General features: G+C 43.0%; 1 protein-coding gene across 3 annotated transcripts in view; it reads right to left on the minus strand.

Annotated features, from left to right (window-relative positions):
* SETD5 (SET domain containing 5) overlaps window positions 1–21,557 on the minus strand; it is a 64,539-nt gene that overhangs the window by 5,989 nt on the left and 36,993 nt on the right. For all 3 annotated transcript variants that reach the window (XM_063411724.1, XM_063411722.1, XM_063411721.1), the window contains 13 exons: window positions 18,414–18,562; window positions 17,977–18,094; window positions 17,445–17,554; window positions 16,913–17,159; window positions 16,642–16,722; window positions 14,112–14,399; window positions 12,955–13,275; window positions 12,219–12,461; window positions 8,747–8,876; window positions 7,309–7,553; window positions 4,909–4,965; window positions 3,015–3,482; window positions 1,067–1,347 (listed from right to left, as the gene is read on the minus strand). In XM_063411724.1, the coding sequence (XP_063267794.1) occupies window positions 1,067–1,347; window positions 3,015–3,482; window positions 4,909–4,965; window positions 7,309–7,553; window positions 8,747–8,876; window positions 12,219–12,461; window positions 12,955–13,275; window positions 14,112–14,399; window positions 16,642–16,722; window positions 16,913–17,159; window positions 17,445–17,554; window positions 17,977–18,094; window positions 18,414–18,562 (2,738 nt within the window). The remainder of the gene's footprint in view (window positions 1–1,066; window positions 1,348–3,014; window positions 3,483–4,908; window positions 4,966–7,308; window positions 7,554–8,746; window positions 8,877–12,218; window positions 12,462–12,954; window positions 13,276–14,111; window positions 14,400–16,641; window positions 16,723–16,912; window positions 17,160–17,444; window positions 17,555–17,976; window positions 18,095–18,413; window positions 18,563–21,557) is intronic.

Genomic DNA, 21,557 nt, shown 5'->3' on the forward strand with positions numbered 1-21,557 from the left:
CCACTTTTATAGAGTATTTGAAAATAAAATAATGATGATAAGGTAATCATTAGCAGATGGCTTCAACTGTGGCCAGTCTCAGTATCTGGCAGAAGGTCATCTGGTAGACAGAGAAAGGTCAGAGAGGTAGAAGACAAATTGTTTCTATTAAACTCTGCTTGAAAAGTGAAGGAAAAAGGAAGGAAACAGATCCATTACTCCTCCGTATTCACCCAAGTGCTTCCAACACAAACTTCATACTTCTTACTGCCCTCAGCACTGCTTTGAATCTCTCCTCATGCCACCCCCCTGCCATTACCCAAGCAGTGACCCAACCATCTACATGGAGATCGGCATCAGGAAAGGGGAGTGTGTGTCTGTGTGTACCTTTCTGCTGGCTGTGCATGACCAGAACCTGACTCCAGAGCAGCAGAGCCAGTGCCCTACACGGCTCCAGTCAGCAGAATCTCCCAGCCATCACTGGCACTATAATGCCACACTTGGCACTTCAGTGCACTACTTCATGTTTTGGACCAGGTTCAGACATTTTTGAAGACTTTCCCCTTATCAAACCTTCTCATGGTTACCCTGATAAAGGTGGTTTGTCCATACCTTAGGCACACCACTGACCAGAGTCTAGTAAATTAGCAAAGCTGGAGTTGTTGCACAGTCCCTGCTTCTGAAACGCAAAGTTACAGAGGCCTGTGAGTGTTCCTTCAGGAGTGCACTTAGTATCACTCATGTCCAAAAAGAGTGAAGGTTCAGCAAAAAAACCCCTGGATTAGACATTCATTGCCTGGGCAAGACCTTACAACCAAAGACCTCAAAAGGAACTGGTGGAAGAGCAACAACTGCTTAAGTTAGTACCTTACAAGACAGATTTCTGAAATCTAAACCAAGAACTAAAAGACAGGCTGAGAAGAGTGCTGGTATCCTTCACAGTTGTTTAGCAATTATGAAAGAGAACAATACCAAGAGACCCAAATGAATCCATCTCACTGCACATATTGTTATGGAAATGCCCCCTGGGGAGTTTGGTCCTTCTCTGTGGAGCAATCTCAGCCTTGCTTGCAAGGATAACACTCACCACCTACTGCTGATGCTCTCCTGGGATTTACTGAGTGACGATGAGGAACTACAGCCCCTCGAATCTGGTGGGCTGACGTCCTCTACGTGAGGCAGGGAGGGATGAGAAGGGGAGAAGCCACTCTGTGGGGAGGATGGAGTTCGTGCCATGGAGCCTGAGAGGCCGTTCCCGTCCGCGTCGGCCCCGGAGCTGCTCTGCCGGGTGGGGGTCCCTGCGCCGCGCGCGGCATCGCCGCCCTCCTTGGCCTCCTGCTTCCGCTTGCGGTACTCGAGGAGCGACACCTGGGGGGAAATGCAGCCATGAGCCAGGGAACACAGGCCACTAGGACAGGGGGAGGAACAGGCCCAGCACCGTCCAAAAAATCTTCTGGGTTCACAGGTAAAACTTGAAAAGGCACATTGAGATTAGCAACTCTTGCTGGATCTGCAGGCACTCCAGGAAAGAGCCAAGTGGTGCAAATTCAGACTGCCATGATCACCCACCTTTTACTTTTTAAGACCAATAACATCTTTTTTGCTTGTTTGCTTCTCCAACCACCTGGATTTTAACATTACTTCAGGAGATGCATATTCAAACAACAAGCTTCTATAACTTCCCTCCTCTCAAAATCTTCCATACACTCTCTCTCTGGGTTATGACATTATGTAATTTTTTTTCAATATCTGTACATCCCCAAAACATGTAATAAGAGTCTTCTTTACAGAACTGATATTTTCAGTGCCCAGTTCATCTGTACTAGTTCAGCCACATTAACACTAAAAGCATGGTGAAGCCTTGCACAGAATTTTAACTTGTTTAGAGCAGGTTCCTGCTATGGAGGCATTGCAAACTTCCAGCACTACCACCAAAACAAACTGCTTGTAGCCAAGGTAGAATGTGTTTTGGGCAAAGCAGTCTCAGATTTGTCAAAGACACCAAAAAAAGATAAAGCAGCCTCGGAACACAAGGTCAGCAGAACCAGAAAGACACAAATATTTCCAGCTGAGCACTTACCTTTCAGTGCCTTCCCTCAGAGTTATTATGAGGGAAGAAGACATAAAGGACTTAAAGAAGGCAGCTCTGCTGAAGAATTTATCAGCTATGACTCAATGCTGTACAGAAGGCTTTATGATGCCAAAATATTGAACAGGGTATTTCCAAAAGAAACTCAGCATATGAAGATTTTAAGTTAAGTGTAATTTTAAAAGAAAAAACAAAGGAAAAAAATCAAGGCACTCTAGAACTGGAAAGCAAATAAGATATTCCATCCAGCTGGACCCTTATACAAGTGATCTGAGTTACCACACTTGCCATTAAAAAAAAATCCAGCACTGGAAAAGGCGCTGATATTTGTTCCATGAGTACCCAATTTTTTCACAGCCCTACCCTGACTTAACATTTTACCTATGTTTTAGTCCCATGAGGGTCACTGGCGTGCTGTAAGAAACCAGTACGTATTTGCTTTTGTTAAACTATATTCCTGTGCTTTTAGTTTCAAAGAGCTAAAATTTAATTACCTTCACCTTACTTTTGTTGCAATGTTATGGAAATGTTCTAATATGGTCTAGTAAACAGCCTATGTTTTCTTTTGAAACATTAGACCCCTTTTCCTAGTAAGGACCCTTTTCATCCTGATAAATAATACCTCCACCAGCTGTACAGCTGCACTGTGTTATTGCTCTGGGTCTTGTCTCAGTTTAACAACTGTTAATGAAAGCTGCCAGCATCCTGCTCTTTTTACTGTGACCCCAGAAGAGGTATTTGCACTGTGGTGTCTTTTTTTCCACTTCTCACATCAAAATCTTGCCTAAAGGGAAGCTCTCTCTCACAACAACTGTTTCCACCCAGGCACTGGATGCCTGAATAACTCCCGCAGACTCTCTGTTCTCCCTGTAAGTCTTTGCAGGAACCTGAGTGGGAACTGTAAACATCATGGCCATCTAAGAATTTCTTTTACAGGAGTACTTGCCTTCTTCCTCTGTGGTGGGTTCTGGGGAGCAGCTCTGGTGCCTTCAGAAGCCCTCTCGCCGCAGGGGGACATGGATCCATGTGCAGTCTCTTTGAGCAGCCCTGACTCGTGTCTGCTGAAATACCCTTCGGCAGGAGAGCTGCAGCATCCTGCCTCTGAATTCACTGGCTTCCTCTCTCCCAGAGGAGGAGAGCCCCGCAACACCCCATCCACACGTGGCATAGCGTTCAGTGGGGAGAAGGCATACATTAAATTAAACTCTGTCCGAAAAGCCTGATCAGAGCTTCGTAGCAGCATCTGCGCTTCCCCACTTTTCCCTGGGAAGTTCATCTCTGAAGTAGAGTTTATGGAGGATTGTGGAGCCACATCAGAGGATGCAAAGCTGAGCAGCGATGGCCGTTCCTGGCAGGTGTTTGCACTGGAATCCAGGTACCCACCCTTCACATCCAGGTCAGAGCGGAGGCACACCTGGAAAATCCGGGAAGGATACAGGAGGGAGGTGGGCAGTCAGGAAGAGGATCAAGCAAGGGTTGGGAGAGAAATTGAAGTCAGAAAACCTTCTGTACAATCCTAGCTTCCTGTTTCCCCATTCCTTTCTGACTACCCCTTTGGTTCTTTCCTGCACTGTTCTTCTTGTTCCACAGGGGAATGACTGAGACTAAACAATGATCAGTTCAGCTGTCCAATACATGATGCCCTTTCCCCTTCAGCAGTCTTTCTGCAGCAAGAGGATAAAGCTCAACACTATCCCAAGGCAGGTAATGAATGAAACTCAGCATTTTCAATTGCCTCATACATCCCCAAGTTGATGTTAACACAGAGCAGTAGCCAGGAGAGAACAGAACAGACCTGCTGTCCTTCTGCTGTTTTATTAGCCAAGTTCTTTGCATGTCACAAGTCAGCCACTACTAACTTCCTAACAATAAAATACCCAGGACCTCTATGTCATTTATTTTCACTTATTGTGAGCTTTGGAAATCTCTAACAATAGTATATTCATTTAATTTTTACTGCATTCTTACATTTTAAAATTTCCAACAAAACCACAATGGCATCATCTTTGTGCTGTCAGAGCTTGAGGAACACTAGGCAATGATACAGCAGTATATTCATTCATCTACTTAAAGTGCCAAAAACCCTCCAGGGCACCAGAATAATCATCTCCTTCACCACATTAATATGTCAGGATCTCAGACAGTGAGTGTAACTGACAAGATTTTATCCTCTTTGCAGGACTACAGTGCAGAGGGAAAAACACAGCAGCACCAGGCACCCAGCTCTGCCCTCCTGCTGTTGCTGAGAACATTTCTGCCCCTGCTGTATTACAGCTCCAAATAATCCACCACAATGGAGTTGAACACATATTTTCTACTATGAAACAGTCACTGAGCAAGGTAGTTCATCTCCTCTTTTACAACAGGTAGGGTAAGTAAAATACTACTTTTTAGCATCTGCTCAACATTTTCAGTCTGCAGGTGAGTAGGTGGCAAGTCAAGGCTGAGGAGAGCAGGTCAAGTGTACCACTGTGTGCTCGTAAGTCAAAAATAGTGGTGAATGCTTTCCCTTCCCCAGCAGTTATTTAGCCACCACTCAGTAAATTTCACAGACCACTCAAGGGCTGGGCTGAGTCTGAAAGTGGTTATAGTAATTCCAGGGTCCCCAGATCTCTTGCCTGCACCTCAGTAGCTGAGACATACTGAGTCTTTGCACTGTTTCCCACCAGGGTCAACAAGCAAATCAAATTCCAGTCTTCAGTTTGTTTGTTTGGTTGTGATAACCCTGAAAGTCTCCTCAGCCTTACTGTGACTGAAGCCCCAGCCTTATTCCCAGTGCCTGCACACTCCTCCCTCCCCTCCCAGCACACACACGCTCCCAGCTCAGGTGCCGTAACTACCTCGGGTGACATGGACTCGGGCCTATGCGCAGGGGAGCTCTCGGGGGAGGACACGTTCTAGAGGAGGGAAAAGCATCTAGTTATTCATCTACTTCAAAAGTGACAGACAATTACAATGTACAAAAGCACACAGGTTAGCAAAGACTATTCTAAATAACTATTTCAAGAGCTGGCCACAGCCTTGGACAGCATCATGGTAGGTTAAGTAGTTTCTAAGGCTTCCTAGAAGCACAGGTAGGACTGGGTTACTGCATCTCTTGATGAAACTTAGTACCCAAAACAGAGCACATGAATGTTAGGAAAAGCAGCAGCTAACTCTTTATATTTCTGATGCTGTCAGACAGACTTCGCTCCATGATGCATAGAGAAAGACACTTATGGTTTTTAGTCTGAGAACATGGGAGAGAAGAAAAGCCTGGTTTAGGCCAAAAAGTAAACTAAGATCCCCCTTAAATGACACTAAGATGACCTTTGATAGACAAATGCTATAAAACAAGCATGTCTCTTTCAATGCACAGTGGGCCACCATTCCAGCTCAAGTCAAGAGAAGAGGTGTGAGAAGCCAGCTTATGAAATGTTTTATCATCTGAGCACCTGTCCTTGAAGGCAGTGTATTGACAGCACGGTTAAGGGCTCTTCCCAAGCACTTCCCTTTCCATGCTACTGAGCAGGCCTAAAATAGAATTAGAGAGGCAGGATTTCCAGAGCTATGTTGCCATCAGAGAAATACAGCAGGAGTCACTGTTTTCTGCAAAGTAAAAAACCTCAAAAAACTGAGGAATCTCTCAGAAATTTCTTAACAAAAAGTTCTGAGAAACTCCACAAAAAAGCAGAGGCATGCCATCATGCTTCTGGCCACTCTTAAAAATACGGACGGGCCAAGCATCCTCTAAATTGTTTCCAGTCTGAAAAGATCACAAAACTGAGTCTGAAAAACCTCAATCTGTAAAAACCTGACAAACAGAGCTTCAGAAACTTGTGATATGAGTTTTATAGAGAGCAGCTAAGAAATCAGTCAAGAAGGAAGTTTCTTAAAAGCCCTCAAAAAATATATTTCCCAGCAAGACAAGATGGCAAGTCACAACTTCTGCTTGCTTGAGGAAGCTTGTGAACTGATGGAAATTTTTTTCTGTTGCTCTCTCCCCACAGTGCCACAGGTTTATACTTGGGGAGATGCATTCATTCATTCATTCAAACTTTGGTCCAGTGAGTTGTTAGATTCTTTTCAAGAGGAAAAAAAAGTAAAAGGCAAGTAAGCTATAGATACCCAGCAAAATCAAGGCTAATTAACACTTAGGTGGGACAGGAAAGGAGTGATTAGACTGTGGAGGTTCATGGCAACACTGCCCTGATTTGTCACCTCAACCACTACAAGGGTAAGGATCGTTTCCAGTAAAGCTCTTTCTGCCTGAAACAGCCCTTCATCTCTCTCCTCAAGGCTCCACAATCTTCCCTGCTAAACTCTACAGAGCTGCCTCTCAAGCAGCTTACAAGTAAAGGGCTCTCAACCAAAATAATCAAAGCACACTAAGCTGAAAGTACCACAAAGGAGTATTTGCCCTGTTGCAAAACAGATGAGGGATTCCTGCAGGACAGTCAGTCCCTGGTATGGAGCAGACCATCACTGCACCATTTTTTAATGGTTGTAACTGGCAGCATATGAGCAGCTGGCCTGAAGTCTTCTGTGAAGTTTTTTTAATGAAAATATGCAATACTAAAAAATAAACTAAACCTGCAAACAGCATGATTCCTATTCACAGGTACAGAATGGAGGTCCTGACTGGATGAATACTGGTAACTCTCCCACAGAGTTTAGAGCAATGGAAACCATCTACACAGCTTGCTCATTAATTCTGCTAATTTTTGCAGAAGGAAACTATCAAGAAATCCAAGGTATTAAGGCAATTTTCTTCTACCTAGTCCACTTAAAGAAAACCAGAGAATATAGTGGAAGATGACATGAACTATTGCTACCATACTCGAGGTTACTGAAAGCTGTTTGGGGAAAGAGGAGTGAAGGATGTCTTAGAGCCTCTGAGAAACGGAGTATTTGTACTCTTTGGAAGTGGCAGAGATCTGAAGTGGGGGAGATGATTAAAGATTGCTGAATAACCTGAGAAATTTAAGAGCTACTCTGCAGAAATAGAAAAAAAGATAAGACTAATGCTACTGATAGCTACAAAGTGAGGGGAGGCTGGGCTGTAGCAAAGTTTGACATTTCACAGAACAGGAGATCTGTCCAGAAATGAAGTAGAAGAGACAGGCAGCAGTGCTCTTGAGGCTGAGACTGTGATGCTGCTCAGGAATACACACTCAAAAAGGAAGGCGTCCCTAGTGCCACTTTGGCTGCAAATATTGCTGCTCTTTTTTTTCAGCACACCCAGTCCCGGGCAGATTTACCTCGAACTGTAGTGGAGTATTGCAGCGGCTGGCAGCCAGAGAGGGGATGGGGGAGAACATGATGCCGTAGCCATTGCGCGCCTCCTCCTCGCCCGGCAGCGACGGGCAGGGCGTGGGCAGCTGCGGGCTGGGGACAGAAGGGACGGGAGGCGGGGGCGTGACAGGAGACAGCGGCCGCAGCAACTTCTGAACGCTTTGCTCCATCAGGTAGCGAGACTTCCATTTCTTCAGGGGACTCAGCAAGTCTGAAACACAAACTGAGCTGAGGACACGGCTGAACCACTGACCACCAGCAAACCACATGTTGTCCTCTTCCCCCCAGCCCAAATGAAGCCCAGGAGTCTTCAATGCAACTACAGAAGACTCCTGAAAATGAAATACCTCTGAATTACTTCTACATCAATGTCTAGATACTGGTAACAGAACAATACACAGTCAGGAACATGCAGGGAACAAGGAAAGCAAAAATTTCAACTAGAAGCAAGCACAAGAGGGAGCTAGGGGAAAGGAAGATGAAAGGTTAAAAAGAGGAGAGGAGAAGAGAAGAGAGAGGTCAGAGGACATCACTGTGACTCGTACAAACAAATCAGAGACAGCTCAGTTAGCATTACCTGACCCTAACAGTTCCCTATAGGCTATATCAATACAGCCCAAGCACATTTTCACTTCCACAAAGGATTAAAGCCATTCCCTCAGACCTACCTCTCTTCAAAATAATAATCTTTTTTAATGCTTAGTTTAAAAAAACCCTCAAAACAAATCACTAGTAAATTCTACAGGTTAGGTCTTGCTCGAGACTTATATTTATTAGTTCTGGCATTCTGTTTATTTCCTATTCATCTAATCTTTCAATCATCAAATTTGTATTATCTGTCTGATGTCTAGCTTCCTGTCTGTCATCCTTGGAAAACTGATCCCTGACTGGGCTGATCTTCACTCTCTTTCTCTGTAAATTCAAACACAATATTTAACCATTCTGCTGCTTTACTTACAGATTTTAGCTTCTCCATCCTTGAAATGTACTCAGTCATTTGTTTATTACACATGTGCCTGTAAGACTTTGCTACATCTTGCTAGAGTCAGCAGGTATTTGGTTGTCCTAACAGTATCTTGCTGAAAAGAGATGATCCTGGGCTCTCTTCTTTCTACCCCCCTCCCTTCTGTTGTACAAGACATCCCAGAACACTGAGATTGATAATGCAATGTTAAGTGATTATCTTCTCACATGAAAATAATGAGAAACTTTACAGATGGTCAAGACAGAACAGGTCTGCAGAAATTTGAATGAACAGCAAAGCAACTTTCTCGCCTACCCATAAGCTGTGCCATCAGGCAGCAGGACACATGAAGATGTCACTTTACAGCTGCTTTCAGTATTCAGCACCTTCCCCAGTCTGACTCCAGTGTCCCTGCTGCCCTGATGGTGCTGAGCACTTACCTGGATCATCTTTGCAGATGCTGGAGGAGCTGCTGTTCTCATTGCTTTGGTATAGACACTGGGTTCTGTTCTCTTGCGGAGCTGGTGAGGTCTGAGTCATCCCCTCTTCCAGGGCTTGCTTGATCCAGCGCTGAAACAGAACGAGACTGCATAAACGTGAAACTCCTCGGGTACTTTCTCTGCAATCCTGCAGGATGCACTCCAGCTCCTACACTTGTGTGGAGCAGGGCAGGCTGCTCAGGAGCCTGGTGTCACCTCGCTGGCGTGCGCTCAGGTGGGAGTGCGTTGGGACACAACTGCCAGCACTGAGCCCACTGCCTACTGTGCTGGGGCTGTGCCCTTCCTGACATGGGAGCAGCAATCACCAGCAGTAACAGAGATAAGTAAAGAGCAAATTATAAATGTACAAATGCAGGACAGTGGCACCTAAAACTATTAAAACAATAATAATTTAAAGGAAAAGGGACACAAATATAATGAACTATCTACAACCACTGATTTTTGCAAAAAAGCTGCTTCCTGCCTAGGAGAGTAAATCTGAGAAAAAAAAATCTGATTAAAATGCAAGCAGCAGTTTTCAAGGAGGGTAAACCTTGAAAAGAAGAAAAGAAAGATAAGAGTAATAACAACAAATATTTTCTTCAGCTACTAATAAAAAAAATAAGTCACAGTAGTCTTCTGAACATGGACAGTTAAGAATGTTTCACATCTCACACAAGCAAACATGAACTGAAGCCTCAGCAAATCAGCTGCTGCAGTGGGTGTGCTAGCCCTGTATCTTGATACAAACTGATTCCTGATGGCAGGCAGGAACCTTTGCTTATTCTACTATAAAGGTAACTGCCACAATATAAAGGAAAACACTCAGGTGATTCAGTGAAATGACAGCAAACTGCAGAAAAAAAAAGCAACAGTGATTTTCATTTGTGTAGTTTACCAGGGGACTCACTTTACCAGACTCTTCTTGTCCTAGAGAGGTTTAAAATCGTATTTTTACCTTTCAGCAATCCACAGTTCATCTGCATGCCAGCAATGTGTATTCTATTAGAGATACACGTGTGTCTTATGATTCCTCAAAGCTATCGTGAAAGTACATCACAAACTCAGTGGCCACAATCCTCAAAGTGAAAGCGTCAATGCGAGGATGAAGAGCAGGAGACAGGATCTATTTTGATGGCCTTCACTACTGTACAGCAGACGCTTCTTCTCTGTTCAAATGTAACTCAAGGGGTTCCACTGTGGGCGCCAGCAAAAGGAAGAAGTGCCAGCCAGTCTGGAGCACCTCTACCTCAAACGTGGCATCTGATGTGACAGCCAAGTCACTGCACAGTGTGTGATTAACACGAGAGCAGGTTACAGTTCAGTTTTCTTGCGAGGTTCAGACACTGCCATGCTTTGGATGCAAACTGACATCATCAGCTGAGTTTTTTGGCACAGTTCTCAGTAGTTTAAGGATGAGGCCTGCTGACAATCCAAGAAAATATGTGATCTATTTCAACAGCCTTTATAAATCAACCTTCTTGGCTGAGTAGTCAAAAGTAGACAAGACAGATCAGGTCTTGAGAGAGCATATCATCAAGTTCTGGACCATTTCTAGACCTCAGCTGGCTGAAAAGGAGGTGTTCCCTGTAAGTTTTCTAAACATTCCTGAACATGAAAAGCAGATTTCTACATCTCCAGACTGTTAAGTCATAAAACCACCAAATGCTAAAAAGCATTTTCCAAGAAAAAGCCTGGGATCTCCTACAAAATGGATGAAACACCTCACTAGAACACGTAACAATTATTTACATTCAAAAAGTAGAAATCCAACAAATTATTTCTGCAACATCTTTTCTGGACACAGCAACTTTCAGTACTTTTTTAACTATTTAATGGAATAGGCAGGGTATTTAAGTTTTCAGATTAAGAAACAAGAATGCTAGATGACACCATTAATAACTTTCCTACTAAATTGGGAAATGGATAGGGAAAACATGACACAGTTTAGCACAGGCTAGAACAATCATTTCTACAATTACAGGCTATAAAATTAATGGGCTGTTCTAACAAACATAAAAAATAATGAACTGAACATGAGTTTAAATCAACCTGTCGAAGAAAACTCATACTGGGATGAGCACAGGATAGAAGACACAAAGCAACTTTTCCGCATTGAAAATGTCCCAGCTGCAACACAACATCCAGTCTTGGACACAACTTCAAGGAAGCTGTGGACTAAACAGAAGTCATCCATAGTGAGACTAGTCCACTCCCTGTCCAGCAGTGAGAATTACCACTTGACTAAAAAAGGCCCAAATGCAGCAACAGATCAGAAGACTTGTTCCATGACAATAGTTTCTCCTCAATTCTGAGCTTGCTGGCCAGTTGTACAGCAACTGCACCGGGTACAAAACTCCAAATAACTCTGCCAGCTTTGCTCTGGATGTTTCTATCTTCCCTGGGGCACAAAGACACTGTTAAGGTCCAAAAGAAGCTCAAACCTTGCAGTTCTAAGCTTAAAGATGCACGAGGAGGTTGCCCAGGCACACAGAAACAGAAAAGGTGTTGTCATACATTTATATACGAACCATGAAGGGCTTTACCTATGAAGGAAATACTGAAGAGACTGTTAGGGCTTGACAACAAATTGGCTGAAGGTGGAAAACAATCAAGTCCAAAGATTGTCTCTAGAAAAATACCCTCAAACAAAGGAAGGCAAAGAAACCAGGACATAGTACCTGAAAGCCACCAAGACAGGGAGAGCAGAAACGATTTCTGTATGATTGTTCTCAGGTAATCACACAGGGACTGGAAGGTCTGAGCAAAACCAACAGGGAAGATGGATTCCAATACAAATCTGGCTCAGTGAACTACCCTGTCCTCCCTGCAGATGAGTAAATACTGGGATTTACTGGTCATCTCTGGAGGAACCAAATCCTTAGCTGGGCCTGGTTCAGACTTCCTGCATGGCCTCAAGTATCTGTTGTAAGAACAGGCAGTCTGTGAAGCCAAACAAAGAGCTGTGGACTTGTTCTTGTGAACAAGCAAACTCAAATCTTTTAAACCACAAAGGCTCTCCAAAGACAATGGGTCTTAACTGAGGCACTGGATTCTTGAGGTCCTCTGCAACACTGTCCTATCCCCAAAACACGAACCATCCTCTGACTGTGAAAGTAGTAACGTAACATTTTTTAAGGGAAGCAATCAACACTTTGAATTGTGTATGCTGGATAATAAACAGACACTGCAGATCAGTACATCTTTCTAAAAGGGCAGTCTCAGAACAGTTGTTCTACCATGGCAAAAGGCAAGGATGAAAACTGAACTCTAGCAAGGAGGTCAGCAGTCATAGCCTGGACACTGCAGCAACACATTAGCTCAGTGGGAATACGTGGAAATAAACTCCAAAAGGACACAACAGAACTTTACAAGGAGGCCAGTAGGATGAGTACACATCGTGTAAAGAAAGGTAAGACATGAGCAAACATACCTTCTTACAGGAGCTGTAAATGCCATCCAACAGAAAGGGCCTTCGACGTCTCTCAGGGTTGAAAGGTGAACCAAAGCGAATGTAGTGTTTGGGTGTGGTACAAATCAGCGGGGAGTGCACGAGGCCTGGCAACATATTCAGGGTAGTTGCCAAAACTGTTGGGTCTGTAGTAATGCGCAGAGGACACTCAATTGGACACTCCTGCTTTTCTGCCTTGTCGTTCAGCCATTCGGTAACAAGATACTGAGGGAGAAACACACGTCAGTGCAACCAGGACAGGTGAAGGAGAAAGGCAATATGGCACAATGGTGTATGGGAAGCAATGCTCAGCTCAGCCCACATACTAAAACCCCTCCTCCTTCTCAACAGGAAGGACTTCCTGTGTCAAACCCAATTCTCACCTGTTGGAGACAACCCAATGTCACAGAAGGAGCTCGATTTTATGGTCCGTTCATCTTATTAGAAGATTCTCCAAAAACTTGATCACTGTTCAAAACTAGTTTCTAGACACAAAACTAAATGTATTAATAGCTAATTTATGCCTAGTATGTGGCAGCTGCCTGCTAGCTTCTGCAATTTTTCCTCCTTTCCACCTTTATCCTAGTTTGTACATGACAGTTGCAGTCCCACTCCTTCCTGGTCTTCAATTGTAAGCTGAAAGTTAATCTCTTTGCTGCATCCTAAATGAATACATGCCATCCTGCCATCCCAACCTTGAGCACTTGATCATATTTACCTTTTTTGTTTTGGGGTACTTTACTGCAGCTCGATTAGACTGGGATCCTGTAGCCAGGACAGCAGTTGGGTCAGATCCTGTCAACTGTCTGCCTTCTCCTGGCCCTTCCACATTGCTGACATCTGTTGTGGTTACCAAGCTGGCAGTGCTTCCTTCCTCTGGGACAGCCTGTGTGAGTTCAGCTTGCTGGGAACTGGCTTGTTTCTGCCTTCTGAGTCTTTGTGCTGAACTGGTACGGTATCGAGAGAAACGACTTTTTGGTCGGGGCCTGGAGGGTTTTGCTGGAGCTGGCTTAGTCACTGTTTTTTCCGGGACAGCATCCTACAAAATAAACTGTCATTAGTCTGAGCACCTCTAAGAGTATTCCTTTTCTCTGCAAACAGGATCAAGAATTGAGATTTATTTATTGACACTACCTGACTCTCAAAATCTTGTTGGACTCTGTTGGTTCATAAGATGGCCTTGGGGACCCTTCAACACTGGCACATTATCGTTTTGTCTTCTGCATTCTTAAAGGACAGAACATGGGTCTTTAGGAAGAAAGCAGCAATAGGGAGCTTGCTGCTTGTCTCAAGGTAACTGCTCTTACTCCTGACCTGAGACGACAGGGAGCACTCCAGGCAAGTGTCTGAGCCCTGTCATAAAATGGGAACACATGCATCCAAAGTAGACTGGGTAAAAAAAAAAAACCCAAACAAAAAGAAAAGAACTTTCCATCACTGCACTTATGCATCCAACTTAAGCTCACACCAGTACAAAAAGGGTTCACCTGGAGAAGGAGCTGGGCTTATTGAGCCCAGAGAGGACTGAGGGGGATGTAACAGCAGTCTTCTACAAACAGCCTGAAGCCACTAAGAAGATGCAGTGGTGCATCAATGGACATACACTGAAATGAGAGGTTGAGACTGGATACATAGCAATTTTTTTTCAACCTAACAGTCATGAATTGGAAGAGGTGCAACCTCCATCCCTAGAGGCTTTCAAGAGAAGTCTGGGTAAAACACTGGCCAGCCTGGTCTACCTTCAGAGCTATCCCTACCTAACTCAGAATGGACTAGAGAGCCCACAAAGCTCCTCCCCACTTGAACAATCTTATGATCAGAAATGCTGCAGCTGAGCTTTGTACAAGATAGCAAACAGTTCTATCTTCATCTTACCGCTGCTTGTGAGGACCGTCGTGTGTTCACCCCAGTACTGCTGGTACTGTTGGAAACAGGAGGAGGAGGAGGAGGAGGAGGAGGTGGAGGAGGAGCACTCAGGGCAGAACTTCCATCTTCAGTTTCAGGAGTCTCTGTTTTTACTTCTTCCAGCTCAGGAGCTTCAGAACTGACGGTGACTTCAGCATCAGTACTGTTACGGTCTGATGGTTGCTCTCGTCTCCTCTTTCTCTTTTCTAAGTTCTCAAACATGTGCATGATGGCTTCTACCTTCCTGTCTTCCCGGGACTATAACACAAGGGTAAATTGAAGTAAGCATGGTAAATTATGCACATAAACAGGGCAAGAACAGATATGGGAAGCAGCACAAAGAGAACAACTGCCAAATAGCAATGACAAAAGCCAGACAGGGACAGAGAGAAGCAGTTCTTATCAGTTATTTGCATTTTTCAATATGGCAAATCTCCCAGAATAACAACATAATCATGTGTTTGTAGAGCAAGTAGAAGAACTTTGTTCTTAAATAGGACCACTTAGATACTACTGAGTTATATTTATAAAAGAGCCACAAGGAAATGCATGATTTTGAAGAATTAAAAACCGTAAGAAAGCATAAGTAGAGTGAAGAGATGACTTGGAAACAAATAGAGCTATTTGCTAATGACCAAACATTAGAACCAAACAGAAGCCAAGGGAAATAGAAGTGATTCAGTAATTTGCAGCAAGTGTAATACACCACACAAACTGATTAAAATGTTCCAGATTAGTTCTTTTTGCAGCAAGACTGTCAGAAGATGACCCAGCTCAAAAATAAAAACTCTGGTCTAAGCAGCTTCCATAGTGGATAGGAAAAACAGAACATGAGAGAAGAGAGAGGTGAAACAAGTCAATTTATTAGGTAAACAGAAAGGACAGGAAATCTCATCACCTGGCTGTGTCAGAAATAATTGGTAATTATGCACGTAAAAAGCCCAGTACAATAATGTTGCAGTGACTGGCAAGCATCAAGTGAGTTTTAAGAAGGGGGGTCAAGTGTCATCTGAGATTTATCATGGGGAAAGTATCTTGGAGCCCATGGCCTGGCCTTTACAGTGTTCTGGAAAAAATACTACACACACACGCAAAGAGAGACTGAGGAAACCACAGATATGGGTATTTACCTGATGCCAAGTATAGAAAACTGAATCGCATTAAAGCAGATTAACTGGTGCAACCTACAGCAACAGGGCTTACAGGCTGATGGGAAACTTAACACTTCACTTAGGCTTACTGAACTATTCTGTCCCAAAAAGAGATCAGCCTGCCTGCATTAACATGAAATCTTCCCTCCAAGCTTTAAGACCAATCTGATGGATTGCCCTTGGCTCTCCAAATTGTTGCACTATCTTAACATTTAAAGCATTCTCAGGAAATTTACACTTTGCAGATCCATATCCCTGATTAGAGGAAGGCAGATGATTATGATATTGGTGAGCAAGGGAAAAACAGGGAATTCCTAGCTTCAATACATTTGTTGGCTGCTAAAAGGATAGGAGCAATTTTTCTGTTTTTCTTCCTTAGGTTTCTGGTTGGCTGGTTGTTTTAATTGTGTGTTTGCATCTTTGTTTGAATTTTTCTCTTGCTTATTTAAATTAATGATTTAAGAGCCAGGACAGCTCCATTCACATGCATAAAACTTTCTAATTCAGGCAGCAATCCCAGGAGCCATAAGCAACACAAGAAAAAAAGCCCCTAGCTCTACTCAGTAAAGATGAAGGCTAAAAAAAGGATTGTATTATCAAAGATCCTAGAGCACTAAGATACATTTTGATCAAGAAGACTGCTTAAGACAACAATAATTTGGTAACAGAGATTTCCTAAGTAAGTGCAAATAGTATTGTTGGTGGTCTACCCTTCTTACTAACTTTTGCAATTTGATCCTACACTTTTCCCCACATGGCAATGTTTATGAAACCATACACTGAACAGATACCTGTTTACAACTCTAACTCAGCAAAAACAATCAAGTTTTAAGAACAATCAGGTTCTGGTTCATGGTATGATCAAATTGAAGATATCCCTGCTCACGGAGGGGTGTAGGATTAGGTGACCTTTGATAGTCCCTTCCAACTCAAACTATGCTATGGTTCTGTATAGTGCCATAAATTCTTGTACTGGCAATAAGGAAGGGCAGCAGGAACATAAAAAAGGTCCAATTACCTTTTTGGAATCTGGTGCTGATGGTCTTGCTAAAGGTGTGTTTTAGGCTATAGAACAACCCTGAAAGTAATAGTTAAACCTTTCAATGAGGAAACATGTCTATAGTGTATCTCCTAATCTACAGCACCCTAACACAAATCCCGTGACTTGAAGTCAGCCAAGCCTGGGTGGTTTTTTACTGGTTTTTTTTTTTTTTCCTGCTAATCAAATTACTGAAGATCACTAAGATGGGCTTAGTGTTCAAACAAGTGAGATAACCAACTGGACCTGTTGGTCACTGCATGAAACAAGTCCTAAAGAGGGTGATACCCAAACAGAGAGAGGTACTTGCCCGTCTGCTGTGGACCAAGGCCCCCTGTTCATCTACAGGCTCCTCTTTCTCCCCTTCTTGTTTCTCCTCCTTCTCTGGCACCTGAGAGAGAAACCCAGCTTTAGTAATCCAGGACTGTTTCGAAGTTACCAAGACTTCTATGGTAATTTAAAGTGCTAAAGGTTTACAAAAAGGCTTTCTGCAGTTTCTGTTCTGAAGATCCCAATGCTACTGAATCAGACTTCTGCAGCACTGAATGGTAATGTATGTAACAAGGGGCCAAAGATTTTACCTCATTGTCACTGACTGCTGCAGGTCCCTCAGGAACTTCCTCCGTTTGCTGACTGCTGTTCTCATCTGAGGCAATGCTCTGCTGTTCCATTTCTAGCTCCTTTCGACGGGCCTTTCGCCGGCGTGTTTCTGCCCCAATCAGAGTGCCTAAAACAGGTGGAGGTAGGTGTTCTGCAGCATTTGGGCTACGTTTCTGCACAGGGCAATTCCGGTTCCCCTTGTGACACGCACAGTCCACTTTATAATTGCTGCTCCAAAACACAAACATAATTCGTGTCACTCTTCATTTCTCAACCCCTGCACAGAGACATTCAATACATCTCCTACTAAACATCTCACCACGTGCCAAAGCAAGGACAGCAGGCTACCTTATGGCCTCTATTGTAGAATATGCCAGCAGAACTGGACAGAATAGCCGGGAAATGCAATTCAGTAGAAAACGGAGCAATATGTAGAATGCGAGGAAAGGGCTGGAGGAAGATGTCCAGTCCAGGAGGGCAGTGGAGAGCTCCGGGGCGAGGTGCAGGACTCACCAGATGTTGTACTCATAGTCAAAGGCGATGGTAACCTCTGTGTCCTTGGCAATGGTGGCAACAGCGTAGATGCACAGGTGGATCATCCCATCAGCAATCACATGACGAACCTTGTGAAACAAAGCAAAAAGAAACTGATGTCTCCACAGGTTGCATTTCCTACTTCCAAGACGGAAGCCTCATCTTGCAAAGTAGTTCTTATTTTACTCTGTGAATAATTATCCCACATTCTCCATAGGGAAAAGCTTGCTTCACTGCTCTTGTCTCATACTGTGCTTTTCCACTTACAGCCACTACCACCTGCTTACCCTCAGTATCAACGTGCAGCCAAAGGAATGACGTAAAAGAAACCTTTCTCCTCAAAAAAACCCTCCCTCATGTTCCCAAACTGTCTCATAGTCCAAGTATAAACCACCAAACAAGCAAGAGACACAGAGAATTTACCACATTTAGTGCATTTTAAGTTAGGGAAAGCACTAAGCTTATGTAAAATACATATTTGCAATTAGAGTGATGATGAAGAGAGATTTACCTCTGCGTTTGGAGTGCAGGACCGCCTGATGAACCTGGCATCATTACCAAAGGTGCGGGCATCAACACACATCTCAACACCATTGAACTTGGAGTAGAACAGCACAAAGGGATATGGCCTGGAGAAGCAACAGAACATCTCAATTCCAGAATACCCAATTCTTACAGCACTATTGTTAACAGGTATCCCTCACTTCACTGGAAGCAGCACTTCTACCAGCACTACTGCTCTGGGGGATAATGTACTTCTAAAAATTTAAAAGATCTATTTCAGAGGGTTTGGTCCATCAGCAGAGCATCAAGCTGAGGTGATATATCTGATTTCCCATTTCTATGGAAGGCACAGCTGACAGGACCCTGTAAGTGAGCACTATCCCACAGAGACACCAGTCTCTCTGTGCCACGATGCTCATACCAATCATTTCATAGTACTCTTACTTTTTGAAGAAATGCCCATTGACCTCGAATTGCTGTCGTAACATAACTTTCCCTCGATACTCAATTATAAGGGTATCTAGTGCCAAGTCTCTTGCTGCCCTCAGGATCTTCCGGTGCTTCTGAACCCGAGTCACCCTTCCCAGCTGCAGCTGTAACAAAAACCAGAGCAAAAGAGGAAAATTTGAACCAAAGGCCTCAAACTCATGAAGAATATTTTACCTACATAAAAAGAAAAAATATTCTAATGGCAACACACAGAATCTCTGCCAGGTGAATATATTGCTTATTAACAATTTAGTAATGACCAATAACCATGATAATATTTATTAAAAGCAAACAGTATTTATTCCTTTCCTTCAAAAATCATCTGACAAATCTATTAGACCGAGTATTTCGGTCTTGCAGCTAGGAGGCATAACCAGATCTGCCACTTGCTACTAACTGGGAACTGCTTTGCAATTATGGGCACTTTCACAGCCAGAATAATCCAGATCTTCCCTAAATTGTGGGTTGTCACACATTCAGAGGAAAAAATGCAAGCTTTTCCTTCTGCAGAGGACAGTAAATTCTAGCAAACAGGCCAAAGACTTGAGCTGGCAATTTCCATCTTCATCCAGAAACTTCTCTACATGTATCTGCTCAGCTAGTGCTGTTGATTTTTTTTTTTTTTAACACGAGGAAATAATTTTTTAATGAAGTAAAGACAGGTTGTTAAAACATGTGAAACACTACAGCTCTATTACAATGGATTTTCACAATGTGTCTTGACAGCATGAAACCACAACATTCTTCAAGTACAGACATCCAAATATGACATATTTGATGGAATACTGGAAGGGATATTGTAAGCACTAGGGTATAGGAAAGACTTATTCCATAAAAACAAAGTACTTTCCGTACTTAACAGATTAAACCTCTCTGCAAGTAAAGATTATGTGAAGATGACCAGCTGCCTCACCATCAGCACTGTGCCTGCTCCTTCCTAAGCACTGTACCCACTGCTCATGAGAGCCCAGTTTTGATACTTTTCCAGAGTGAATTGAAACATAAGTGTTTTGACTTCAGTAATAACAACAGTCATGTATCTAAATTAGGAGTAAACCACAAAATTTTACTGAAAGCAAGTTCCCAGCTTTTCCTGAGAGAACTCTCATTAGAAACAGCTACTGAGCACTCTGCTGAAATGGATAAAGATTCATTTAAGGGGTTCAGCCTGAATAATGACAGAATACATGACATTCTAATCTTGTGGAAACAAAAGTTAATGTCTCAAGGCAGCAATCAGCACCGGGAACCCAGCAAAACTTGTACTGAGCACATGAAAATACTGAACCACAGATCTTTTAAACTCTTTTTTTTTGGTGATCTTGTATCTCCTCTGTATAAAACCTCTTCAGGAAAATTACTTTTGTTGTTTCTATAAGACATTATACTGCAGATCTTGGATGAGTTAACAAAGTAAGATCTATTCGTTGACTTCTCTCACTCAGATCCAGGATAAAAACAGCTTTATAAAAAAATTCTTTTGAAACCTATTCAGATGGGAGTAATGGTGCAGAGCTCCTCTTAAGATACAATCCAGTGCTACACTTGTCATGCCTATAGAGTTTATCTGTCTTATACCACTCTATCTGCCAGCAATTGGGAAAACCTGGATATATGTACTGGACACTCTGAAGAGCCATGTAGGGTGTTCATCTCTTCAGGTCTTGGGTCCTGACAGAAGCTCACAGAGGATTCCCTAAGTCAAGTGGCATAACAGAAACATGTTATTTCCTGCACTGTTGGTCCTGATTTCCAATCAACAAACCCACAAAATGAGCAAACTGTAGGATGAGACTGTTTACACTACACGGAGTAGTGGCTAAATTACTTCTAGCACTTTGTACTACCCAACTGTGGCAATAAAGAATACATAAATGGGACCAGATTTCCTAGTGTATGACAGGAGATAAGAAGAAAGTATCTGAAGTTATGAGATGAATTAGGACCCAGCGTGTCTCCAGTTGAATAATTCTGTTTCTATACTATCATTGATTTGTTTTTATACTTTCTCACCTAAGCTGGCCCTACACAGGAAGATTGGACCAGATGACCTTCAGTAGCTCCTCCCAAATGAAGCTGTTCCACTACTCTGAGAGTATAATGAGATCTTTCAGAGATGCAAGTAGCCTCCACTCTCACCCTTGCCCTATGACTGACCTGTATTACTCTTCACCTCATGCCAGAAAACAGCTTGGGGAATATAGGTGGGATAACATGGGGTGGTCAGAGGAGGAGAAAGTCCCTGCAAGAAGGAGAAGCTCTGCATCTGTACAATTTATTTATCTGAGTTTGGTGAAACAGGAATGATCTCACAGCTCTTCTGGTAAGACACAGCTCAGCTTGTTTTCATTTTCTGAATTTAGAAATATGAAGCAGATTAGCTGCCATGCTTTCATGTGTGAAAAGAACAAATGATTTTATTCATGTCACAGGCTAGGGACTGCTGACTGCTAATCACCCAAAACTGTTCTGATATGTTTGCAGAGCAACATCTGCATAATACTCAGTGGCTTTATTTTATAAAGGCCCTTTTGCTCTCACTTCAGAATGTGAAATCCGTCAGGGGTTTGAGCTCAAGTCAGCAATTATCAGAGGCAACAAAGGGCAAATACTAACCCCGGGTTTGGTTTGGCAACAACAGTCAGGAAAGTGAGCCACAGCTTTCAGTTTGTCAAGCAACTGGCAGTAGCCAGGACTAAGATGATTTTATTCATAACACTAAACAGCATTGTATTTTCACAATTTTCCTTTTGCATCATAAGGACAGCTGAGAACTGATTTATCATAAAATCACAGAATCACTTAGGTTAGAAAAGCCCTCTAAGATCAAGTCCAACTGTTAACCGGCCACTGTTCAGTTCATCACTAAGCCATATCCCTCAGTGCCATATCCACAAGTCTTTTCAATATCTCCAGGAATACTGACTCTCCCCCTTCCCCAAGCAGCATGTTCCAGTTTGGTAAACCTCCTGGTTAAAAAAAAAATCTAATATCTAATGTAAACTTCTGCTGGTGCAACCTGAGACCATTTCTTCTTGTTTTACCCAAAATATTCCAATGTACAAAATCCCATATGCTCCCTGTATAACTCTTAACTCA

The sequence above is a fragment of the Prinia subflava genome, chromosome 14 (assembly GCF_021018805.1).
Source record: "Prinia subflava isolate CZ2003 ecotype Zambia chromosome 14, Cam_Psub_1.2, whole genome shotgun sequence".
In the NCBI taxonomy this organism is placed as follows: domain Eukaryota; kingdom Metazoa; phylum Chordata; class Aves; order Passeriformes; family Cisticolidae; genus Prinia; species Prinia subflava.